The sequence below is a fragment of the Vigna radiata genome, unplaced genomic scaffold, assembly GCF_000741045.1.
Source record: "Vigna radiata var. radiata cultivar VC1973A unplaced genomic scaffold, Vradiata_ver6 scaffold_153, whole genome shotgun sequence".
Classification (NCBI taxonomy): Eukaryota; Viridiplantae; Streptophyta; class Magnoliopsida; order Fabales; family Fabaceae; genus Vigna; species Vigna radiata.
The window spans coordinates 723034-735429 of record NW_014542917.1 but is presented as its reverse complement, the minus strand read 5'-3'; the positions used below and the strand labels follow the sequence as shown (position 1 = coordinate 735429).

Genomic DNA, 12396 nt, shown 5'->3' with positions numbered 1-12396 from the left:
AAAAACAAATCTTAAAAAATAAAACTAATAAAATAAAAATCTAATAAAAACAAATCTTAAAAAAATAAAACTAATAAAAACAAATCCTAAAAAATAAACTAATAAAAANAAATCTTAAAAAATAAAATTAATAAAAACAAATCTTAAAAAATAAAACTAACAAAAATATAATATAATCTAAAAACTCTTAAACGGATCTGGGAATCCATCGACGGATGTTGACATCCGTTTAATGGAAACGGAAGTCGCCATCCGTTTTAATGGTTTTACGAAAATTTTACTAACCTGGACTCCAAGAGAATCGCCGGTGAGGTTGGATAGAACACTACCACCACCAATGCTGAGGTTGGATAGAACACCACCACACCAATGTAATGTAGAGATATAATAATTTAAGGACAAATTCTTTCAGAAGAAATCGATATCTCAATTATCACTTGAAATACAAGAAGAATGGGAGATATCTCAATTATCACTGTTGAGATTGGATAGAACACCACCACACCAATGTAATGCAGAGATATAATAATTTAAGGACAAATTCTTTCATAAGAAATCGATATCTCAATTATCACTTGAAATACAAGAAGAATGGGAGAAAGAATTTCTAGAAAAATAGAACAAAGAATTCGTGGGAAGAAAGCGTAAAGATGAAAGCATGAAGATAAAAAAATAAAGAATAAATAGGTTACGTGGGGGTGAGAGAATAAAATTATAAAATTGTATTTCTAAATATAAATTTTTGCTAAAGGATAAAATTGGAATAGAAAAAATAGAGAAAAGGGTAAAAATGGAATGGGGGGTGGGGGTTGGAATTGGGGAGGTGCAGGGAGTAACCCCCTTTTATTTATAATAGAATAAATATGGGCTAAGCCCAAATACAAATGAATATGTAAGAATAAAATAAAATAAAATAAGAACAATATTTTCCTAATAAACATATAGGGATTATATTTCCCTAATTAACATAAACACAATATAAACTAAATATAATATCTCTAACACTCCCCCTCAAGCTGGAGCATACAGATTGTATGGACCAAGCTTGGAATAAATAAACTCAATTTGAAATATATGATCGGTCTTCAAGAGTGTGCGGTAAACAGATGCGCAATCACATGTCAACGAACAACTAACAACAATTTATTGCGAAACTTCAAATAACACCATGAAACTTCAAGTGGGATGACTTTGACAAAGGAGAACAACAACAAACTCCAGGGACTGGATTGCCATCAAGTAAGGATGGGGCTTGCATCAAAACTGTTGGGACTGCCATCACTGACTAATGGGGCCTGTAATGGCTAAAAGCGACAAAACTACAGGGAATGCCATCACTGACATATGGGGCCTGTAGTGGTTAAAAGCGACAAACTACAGGAAATGCCATCACTGACTGATGGGACCTGTAGTGGCTAAAAGCGACAAAACTACAGGGAATGCCATCACTGACTGATGGGGCCTGTAGTGGCTAGAAGTGACAAAACTGCAAGGACTGCCATCATTGACTAGTGGAGTCTGAAAGCCTGAAACCTGGCTGGAAACATACTCCCCCTAACGACGAATGACGGAAATGACGGTGCGCCGATGGCAGACCGTGAAAGTGGAAGATCATAATGAGCTCTTATTCATCAAAGCACCCAAAAAACAAATTTGACAGATTTGACAAAGGGTTGGTGAAATTGTTTCAACCCATAATTTTAGTGTTGAAATTTCTTGGTGTTAACCACTGACTGTCCTTGAAGACCTTTCAGAATAGAGAAGAAGATAGCGGAAGCAGTAGAGGTAGGACTAGGTGTTGGTGCATCGGTGGCACAAGTGGCGGAGACCACGACCGAAGATGGTGGTTGGAGACGGTGGCCAGAGACGACGGCTGGAGACCGTGGCCGGAGACGGGGCCGGAGACGACGGCCGGAGACGGTGGCCGGAGACGACGGCCGAAGATGGTGGTCGGAGACGGCTGCTGGAGACCGTGGCCGGAGACGGGGCCGGAGACGACGGCCGGAGACGGTGGCCGGAGACGGTTGCCGAAGACGGTTGCCGAAGACGGTTGCCGAAGATGGTGGTCGGAGACGACGACCGGAGATGATGGCCGGAGACGGTGGCCGGCGGCGGCAGACGACCGAAGACGGTGGTCGACGGCGGCGGACGACCGGTGACAGTGGCCGGCGGGCAGCGATAGCAGACGACCGGTGACGGTGGACAGCTGGCAAGTGGCGGCTGGTGGCGAGCGACAACGAGCAATGGCGGACAACAACACCGGACATATGCGAGACAGAAACTAGAGATTGTCCATTGAAGCATAAAGGTAAAGGTTGAAAAAGAAACTTTTAAGGGGGGGCGCCGGTGGCCGCCGCCACCGGCGGCAACAAAGACAAAGTAGAAAATGATCAGAAAACCTGCTCTGATACCATGTTAAATATAATGAAAATTATATATTGGAATTAATCCCTTGTGTTAAATATACATAGGGTTCTCTATTTATAATAGAAGAAATATGGACTAAACCCAAATACAAATGAATATGTAAGAATAAAATAAAATAAAATAAGAAGAATATTTCCCTAATAAACTTATAGGGACTATATTTCCCTAATTAACATAAACACAATATAAACTAAATATAATATCTCTAACATATTTTGAGTTTGATTAATTTGATTTTAATATTTTTTTTAATTTGATTTTAAATTTTATTAATTTTGTTTAATTTAGTCAATTATTCTAAATCGTTTAACACTGAATAATGTATGTCATGTTGTGATTTATTTGTTTATTTAGTTTTTACTTTTAATTAAAAGAATGTCTTTGTGTCATTTTAGTATCGTGTCCCATAGTAGCAGTCATATCACTGGTTGGTATCTTATATACAATTTGATTTTTATTATTTTTGTTTAATTGAATTCTAACTGTTTTTAAAAAATTGATAGATGTTCTTTTTTTTAAAATTAAAATCAAATTTAATTTTTATATAAATATTATATTTATTAAAATTTATATTTTCATTAAATTTAAGGTTACCGTAGGTTTAAAATTACAACATAAATTTTAAGGGTGAGAACTGACACTATTGTTTAAATATTTTAAAAGATTAAAAATCACATAAAGTATTAAATAAAAATTAAAATTAAAATTATCACATTTTACAATATTAAAAGAAATCATTATAATTATTGTTGTGTTAGAAAAACAAAGAAAAGAAAATATAGAAATATTTATTTTTACAAAAATTAATAAGATATTTAAATTTGACAATTTTATTTTATAATGGATTAATATAATGTTAATGACATTTTTATTAAATAGTTGAAATGATTTTTTTAAATCATCGGTGTTAGTTTTTACTTTTAAAATTTTCATTTAATTTTAAATTAACTCTAAACTTAAGTTATAAATATTTAATAAAAATGTGAATTTTAATAAAAATATAAATATAACAGTTAAATTTAATCTTTAGAAAAGAAAAAATTTGGTTCATTTTAAAAAGAATTAAAGTAAAATCCATTAAAATTTAAAAAAATAAAAATACCAAATTGAATATAAACACTTATACTTAACAATGCTTTTATCACATGACATTGTTATTGACATATACACAATAAGTTTTTAATTAAAAAATTTAAAAATTATGAATTGAGGCACATCACATTATTTAAATAATATTATAAAAATGAATAAATCAAATAAAATTAAAAAATTAAATTAAAATTATGAGAGAAACTCAAGCCATAGAAACCAAAGTAATATTTTTTGGTTTATTTAAAATTTGAAAGTTGAGAAGGTGTAAACTAAAATCAGGGAGAGAGATTGCAGCATCCACATCCATACTCACTCACTCAACTGCCGCTCTATCCTCTGTATTGTGCATCAAATTAAAACCAGATTCTCTCAAAATCGCAAAATGGCGGGGCGCAAACACGCGCCCTCCTCCTTCACGCGCCTCGACGAAGCGCGCCTCGCACATTCCTCATCCGTCGCGGCGGTCCGCGCCCTCGAGGACCGCGTCGACAAGCGCCATCGCGAGATCCAGAACCTCATCGCCGACAACCAGCGCCTCGCTGGCATCCACGTGGCCCTAAAGCATGACCTCGCCGCCACTCAGGAGGAGCTCCGTCGCCTCTCCGCAACGGCTGCCGAGGTCAAGGCCGAGCGCGACGAGGAAGTGCGCGAGATCTATGAGAAGTCGCTGAAGGTGGACGCGGAGGTGCGCGCCGTTGCCGCAATGAGCGCGGAGCTGGATCGGGTTCGGGCGGACGTAAAAGAGCTTGCGGCGGCGAAGAAGGGGCTTGCGGCGCAGCTGCAGACAGTGGATAGTGACCTCGAGACGGCGCGCGCCGAGGCGCAGTTTTTGCCGGCGATCAAAGCCGATATAGAGGCCATGCTCCACGAGATTCAACGAGGAAGGTAAATTGTTAATTTTTTAGTCATGTGAATCATCGATTATTTGAGGCCATGAAATTTGAAGACATTCATTTATTTGTTTAGAGCTTCTAGTGAGATAGCTTGGGCATTTTGGTTCTCATTTTGTATTTTGGTGAATGGTTTTCGTTTTTGGCTTGGACGTGAAAAAAGTGGAGAAAGGAAGGCGCAACTTGAAAGCCTTTTAGATATCGGTTGCTGAATGTTATTGGGTGAATGCAAGGATTTAAAATAACGGTGTGCTTCTGATTAAGCACAAATATCTTTCACTAAATGGTTGTGGGTACTGTCCCAAGGACGACGTTAGTTGTTAGGTTTCCCTTCTCTGAGCATGTTGTGGAAGGCTCTCATGGGAGTAAAGTAATTTTATTTGTTCTTCGTGTTTGTCACTCGCTACTCCTTTCATTGTTGTATTTTTTAATTTTTGTTCTCCCAAATGGGAGTCACGTCAATATGGCAGCTAACACACCACGTATCCTGGTGTTCTTTTTAGCTTTCTGCAAATACCTGGCATTTGATTCATGCTATTGACAACACTGATGTTATTTCCTTTATGCTCTGTTTGGTGGTGTTGAATGGTGAAGAAGGAAATGGGAAATGGGTTCTCTGGTTAGAAATGGCAGAAATATTTGGAAAACACGTAGGTCTAAGTCCCATATTGAGTTGAAATGAGAATGTTGAGCAATTTACATGGAAGAAGACTCAAATTCATTATCATAAAGTTTTTTGTTGGAAACTTACGGGTTAAACTCGTATCTCATTGTTGTTGTGTCGCTTCCCTAGAAAGACTCTTACTTTTTGTGGCTATATCCTTGTAAATCTGATGGACAGTATTAGTTAAAGACGATATATAGCATAATAACCAATTAACAGGAACCAAAAAGGGGATTTTGTCTATTTCTTGAATTGTCTGTGCGTGTGAAAGTTAACAGTGAGGAACATATATGATATCTGCTACAAACACACTCTTTCTTCTTTCTGCTCTGCACTGCTAGCTTGCACTCACCATAACGCACAAATAGAGATAAGGATGTTAGTGCAACAAGATCATATAATCAATTTTGTAAGCTGTATAGTCAATTATATGTTGATATATGTCAACATATAATTGATTAAACTGTTTTTTATAGTGATCAATTATTCCCCCAAACGTGTAAAAGTCAAAGAAGGACAAAATTGTATTTTAATTAATATATTAATTTCTTTTCTTTTCTTTTTCTAAGCAAGCAATTTCAAAATTTTATTATCACTATTACTCTCTTGAACCAAACAACCTATTTTACCATTTTTGTTCACCATTTTCTCTTTTTCTTTTTCTCAAGTGCTTCCTCTCTATCAAACGCAATCCTAGCTTTTGAACTTATTATGTATTATCAGTCCATTGGTTTATGATTTATTTACTAGTTTGTGATTTTGAATGCATTAAGGCTACTGATTCTAAAATCTTGATGCTGATGTCTGAGTTCCTTTGAACTTGGAAACTTCATGATGCCACAATGGAGCTCGCAAAAGACGAAAAAACTAATGTTGATGGCTATTGTTCACTGTGTACAGAAGCATGTCGGATTTATATCTCATTCCTTGTTTATTTTGATTTCTAATATTGAACCTTGTGATCAGTTCAAATACTTGTCAGCCTATATAACAAAGTAAGATTTAATCTGACTAACTAGATTTTGTTATTGTCCTTGTCTCTACTGATTCCAGGCTTCCTAATTCAACTACTCTATCTTTTCCTGTTGGAAGAGTGATATTTCTTTCATCTAATCAGATGCAAGGGCAAAAGTTCACATAGTCTGGAATATTGTGCAATGTGTATGCTTTACATTTTCGTTTATTGATGCTACAGGAATGCTATTGAATTTGAGAAGAAGACACATGCTAGTAACCTCGAACACAAACGGGCAATGGACAACAATATGATTATAATGTCCAGTGAGGTTGAAAAGTTACGTGCTGAGTTGGCTAATGCAGAGAAGAGGGCAAGGGCTGCAATGGCTGCAGATGCAAAACCAAGTAATTTAACTTTCTTGGTCGTTCATCTTAAATTCTTGATAGATATAACAGAAGTATAACTTTAAAACTTGGTCAAACTTTGTTTGTTAGGGACCTGTTTAATTTTTTTAAAGAAAATATTTTTGATTAGAAAAGACATTCTTAAAGTTATTATGATATAAATAAAACCTCAAAATATTGGTTATTTTACTGATATAGTGCGTTTCTTTAATACTTTTTCAGAGACTAAATTTGTTTAGCTATAAGAAGAAAACACTTAAACATATCTTTTTAGTTCTTCGTAGACGCGTACTATAAATCTATAGATTTGTTTCTATACAGGTCCTGGATATCCTCCTGATAACTATGACAATCGTGAGATGGGGTATGGAGGAGTCAGATACCCTCCTGGTTCTTATAGCATGCATCAGGTATGTATGGTACTCACCAGTTTGATTTGGCTTTTGCAGGCTAGTCTAGTAGTGTGCATCTGGATCTGATTTATGATGAACAGTTTGGTTTTTCACTTCAGATCTATAAAAACTTTGCAGAAACAGTTTATATTTGTTTGGCATTTGCTTTCTGCACCTAAAATAAATCTCTTCCTGAATCTTTTCATCATTCAGATTCGTCAACTCAGAATGTAAAATCATATTTGAGATTGACCAATTCAGAATTTAAAATCATTTTCGGGGATTTCACATTTGGGATTGACCAATTCAAACTGTAAAATTTCATTCTGGTTTGGTGACTTCTGGACTGGAGAAGGTAGAAAAACATTGCAGATATGTGCAGCAAGAAATTTTTGGGATGCAGAAAGTAACTGCCTATTTGTTTTGGTAATGCCTGTGAAACTTTCCTTGAACGCCAAATCCTACACTAGATTATGCTATCCATTTATATGAGCAGAACTCTGTCTCGATCGGTGGGGTGGAGGTGGAAATATGAAGAGGGAGTGAATTAATTTAGTGTGTTAGGTGGAAGAAAAAAAAGAAAGGAAACAATTTTTAAATCATGAGATCCACGCTATTGTTTCTTATATCTCTGTTTTTATTTCTTATTGAATAGATCAATCTACACAATTTTCAAAACAACTTATTTCTATTCCTACTCTACAAAATAATTAAGCATTTAATTTTATCTGTTACCTATTTATTCCCTATTTCCATTCTCTGCATTTTTCCCTTCAAAACCAAGCAGATCGTAAACGATTCCCCAGTCTGATTCTGAAATATACAAATGATTCTTGAATGCTACATTTGTTTTTATTAAATCGAAAAATGAATAGATTCTAATGTTTATTAACATATTTAACTCTACGATGATGAAAAAAAGGTTCCAACTTTACAAAATAGGAAATTGCTGCCAAATTGGTGATTTGACGAACTTCCTTTGGCTTCCTCCACAGTTTTTTCTTGTTTTCGTTTTTGGAGTCATTTTATTTCCTGGGAACAAAAACTTGATCCGCTAACTGAACCGAGTTCTATTGCTGAATGTATTTATCCAAGTGGATATTTTGTTTTCATATTTGAGTGAGTTCCTAATACATTACCTCCGCACAAATTCATGCATATAGGAGGATAAATAATTCAAATTTGCTTGACTTTTCAGATGCAAGCTGGGGTTGACTCACATTCTCAAAATGCAGCCGGAGCACCCTTACATCATTCTTATGATCACCAACGTTCTCAAGTACCACGGTAGTCTTCTGGGGATGCTTTAAATTTTGATCAAGAGTTGAAAAAATGTAACGTAGCAATGCAATATGTCTCCATTCCCCCAAATGAAACTTATTCAACAGTAGCGCATATAGTTTTACTTTACTGATATCTGAAAATGTTCATAAATTTAAAGTTTGTATATATTTATCACCGTGCTTATTTTCAGTGTAATCAGTTCAGGTAGTCTGCGTAGGTTCAATTTTCCTGTGTATTTCATTCTTTAGCAATACCGTTAAAGTTCAGAAGGCTAATTTGTTTTTCGTATAACCTTAAAAGTGCCTGATTGTTTTACTCTGCAAGTTTTTGTGTCTTTAGATAATTGGATTATAGTTTTCGTTTTGTAAGTTTGAATGGGTTGCAAAATCAACTTTGGTTTTGGGTTTTTGTATGAAGCTAGGCAAGTTTGAGCAAGAAATTATGGATCTAGGCAAAAGGTTTTCCAATTATGAGAATAGACAAGTCGTGGGGTTTTAGACGACTTTAAATGAAGAAGTCATATTCCTCCTGCACGACTTCACCCTGTAGCATTGACCAAGGTTGAAGTCGTGTACTTTAAAAACAACTTTTGTTCGTTGTAATCAATTATAACATGCTGAAGTCGTGTAGGGGGATATGACTTTACTTTTTATGAGCAAAAATGTCTCTGGTAATTGATTACACCATAGTTGTAATCGATTACCAGCATGTTATATAGACAAAAACTCTTTGATAATCGATTATAATTATGCTGTAAATACAAGAGGCATTTTGGTGTTAAATGAACTACTTTTTTTGGTTCTTCCATCAATGTAATTTATTTTTGTGTAGTTATTTTAATTTTTGTGAATATATGGTTGTAGATGACATTGAAATGTATTATTATGTTTAGGATGAGTAATTTTTTGAATGTAAATACAAATAGAAAGCATAAAACAAAGTCATAAATGAAATTTCAACTATTTTATTAAATTGAAAATACATTACAAAAGGAAAAGCTAAAAATAAAATAAGAAGAAAATACAATGAAATTGAAATCTATCTATGAAGAAAATTGGCCATGTGGACTAAAATGACGATGTAGATACAGCATGTTGTGCTCTAGATGTTCAACTTAAGCATCAATTGTATAAAAGTGGTCATCCATGTTTAGTTCTAGTTGTTTAAATCTAGCATTCATACTATCATTCATAGTTTTGAAGCTGTCCCCAACAAATGTTTGGATATCATTGATTTCCCGCATTACATCATCAAATGAAGAAGCTTGTTGTTGAAGAAGGGGTGGTGGTTGTTGTTAAAGATGTGTTTTACTACTGCGTTGACGAGGAGGAGGAAAATTTTTGTGAACCCATGTGTTGTCTAGTTTTTTTTTTTTTTTTTTTTTTTTTTTTTTTTTTTTTTTTTAATCCAAAGAACTTTATTACTTCTCTTGCTATTCTCATCTTCCTGTTTTTTAGGGTAGGTATTTCATCATCCAATGAAATTTTAAAATATTGTAGGATCTAGGTGACCAAATATGGATAGGGTAAATGAGCCCTTGGCCTTAAAGTCTTCTTCATCCTATATCTAATGAGATAGCTCTAGTTTATCTCATTTGTCGTCATTATAATCCACATTAAAAGTAGATCTTCCTTGGTAGCCTGTGTAACATTAGAAACACGTGGAAACAAAACACGACATATAACATAATGTAATATTCTAACCTCAATTGTCATAGAGTCAGCTAGAATTCTACATGTACGGGGTTTGTATGGTAAACAAATCATGCTACGAATACTGTATTGATTCTCCCATTCGTCAAATAATTTACCTTCAAAATTCAAGCCAGAAGATGACAAGTTGGCTATGGAAGCTAACAAGCTGGGTTTGATAATCATTTTAACATTTTTTACCTTAGTCTTAATGGTTCCATTGTAAGAAAATATCATGTTGCTATAAAACACACGAACTAAATCAGGGTAGTAGTATGCACAATCACAGGCAAAATTATACAAACCTAGATTTGTCAACATTTGGAAAAATTCAAAATTTTCTTGGTTAAAATATTCTTCATCAAGGAATTTTGGGTCAAATGGTCACAGAAAAGTGATAAATACCTTTCTGACTGTGCAGGGGTTGAAAGCAAAAGATTTGGGCGTGGTTGAGTCGGTGACGATGGTGGTGAGGGTGAAGTTGAGCTTTCAATTGGTGAAGGTTGACGGCGACGACATCCCACACTTGAAGAAGATGAGCCTCTAACCCTTTGCCTCTTTAAATAATCCGCCATTTGAGATTCTGCCTCGACGATGACCATCTGCATACCAACATGGTTCTTCATCAGAAAACGTTCATTGACCGACCATAGATTTTCAAAGAGGCAAAGGGTTATGGGCTTGTCTTCTTCAAGTGCGGGACGTCGTTGCCGTCAACCTTCACTGATTGAAAGCTTACCCTTGATGGGTCTATCAAGGAGGAGGTTCACCGGGGAGACACAATACCAATGAGATATGAGCCCAACCATATAAGGAATTAACATCACTCTCTACCCAAAACCTTAAGGCAATGGGTTAACGGGTCTTTCATCTTTATATAGTGCTCTACTTTCTCATTTCTATCCAATGTGGGACTTGGACTCGCACTTGCATTTCCTTCAATCTCCCCCTCAAGAGTGAGTCACTTCCACATTGGTACACTCCCCCTCCAGCGGAAGCATTCCCATCCAACCACAACCACGAGTAGCCCTTCATACCGCCGTTCATCTTAACGGGACACGCTTACCTGAAACCCTTTGCCAGGAAGACTTTCGATATAGGGATCATTATATTCGTCTGAGCCAGTCACCAAGACTAACCATCGGCTCTGATACTACTCTAATGGGTCTATCAAGGAGGAGGTTCATCGGGGAAACACAATACCAATGAGATATGAGCCCAACCATATAAGGAATTGACACCACTCTCTACCCAAAACCTTAAGGCTATGGGTTAACGGGTCTTTCATCTTTATATATTGCTTTACTTTCTCATTTCTATCCAATGTGGGACTTGGACTCGGACTTGCATTCCCAACAACCCTCACCCCCACCACCACCGTCATCGACTCAACCATGCCCAAATCTTCTATTTTCAACCCCTGCATTGTCAGAAAGACATTTCTCACTTTTCTGTGACCGTTAGGTTATTGACCCAAAATTTCTTGATGAAGAATATTTTAACCAAGAAAATTTTGAATTTTTCCACATGCTGACAAATCTGGGTTTGGGTAATTTTATCCGTGATTGTGCATACTACTACCTTGATTTAGTACGTGTTTTTTATAGCAACCTGAAATTTTCTGACAATGGAACCATTAAGACTGAGGTCAAAAATGTTAAAATGATTATCAAACCCAGCCTATTAGCATCCATAGCCAACCTACCATATGTTGGCTTGAATTTTGAAGGTAAATTATTTGACAAATGGGAGGATCAATACAATATTGACATAGCAAGAGACTTGATTTGTTTGCCATACAAACACCGTATGGGTAGAATTCTAGCTGGCTCCATGACAATTGAGGCTAGAATATTACATTATGTTATATGTCGTGTTTTGCTTCTATGTGTTTCTAATGTTGAACAAGCTACCGAGGAAGATCTACTTTTACTGTGGATTATAATGACGGCAAAACAGATAAACTGGAGCCATCTCATCCGATATAGGATGAAGAAGGCTTTAAGGCCAGATGCTCCTTTACCCTATCCATATTTGGTCACCTGGATCCTGCAACATTTTAAAATTCCACTGGATGGTGAAATACCTGCCCCAGAAAACAGGAAGATGAGAGTAGCGGGAGAAGTGATAAAGTCCTTTGGATTTAAAAAAAAAGCTAGACAACACATGGGTTCACAAAAATTATCCTCCTCCTCGTCAACGCCGTAGTGAAGCACATCTTCAGCAACAACCACCACCCCTTCTTCAACAACAAACTTCTTCATTTGATGACATGATAGGGGGGGATCAATGATCTCCGAACATTTGTTGGGGACGACTTCAATACTATGAATGATAGCATGAATGCTAGATTTGAACAACTAGAGCTAAACATGGGTGACCGCTTTGATACAATTGATGCTCGAGTTAAACATCTAGAGCATGGCATGTAGTATTTGTGTCGTCATTTTAGTCCACATGAGGGATCTTCTTCATAGATATATTTCAATTTCATTGTATTTTCTTCTTATTTTATTTTTAGCTTTTCCTTTTGTAATGCATTTTCAATTTATAAAGTAGTTGAAATTTCATTTATGACTTTGTTTTATTCCTTC

At 35.9% G+C, this 12396-nt stretch overlaps 1 protein-coding gene across 1 annotated transcript; it reads left to right on the top strand.

Annotated features, from left to right (window-relative positions):
- The first annotated feature begins 3787 nt into the window (after nt 1–3787).
- On the top strand, nt 3788–8434 carry LOC106752590 (protein FLC EXPRESSOR). Its single transcript, XM_014634304.2, has 4 exons — nt 3788–4404; nt 6269–6435; nt 6757–6845; nt 8026–8434. The coding sequence occupies exons 1-4, from the start codon at nt 3902–3904 to the stop codon at nt 8116–8118; spliced, it is 852 nt and encodes a 283-aa protein (XP_014489790.1). The 5' UTR covers nt 3788–3901; the 3' UTR covers nt 8119–8434.
- Nucleotides 8435–12396: the final 3962 nt, after the last annotated feature.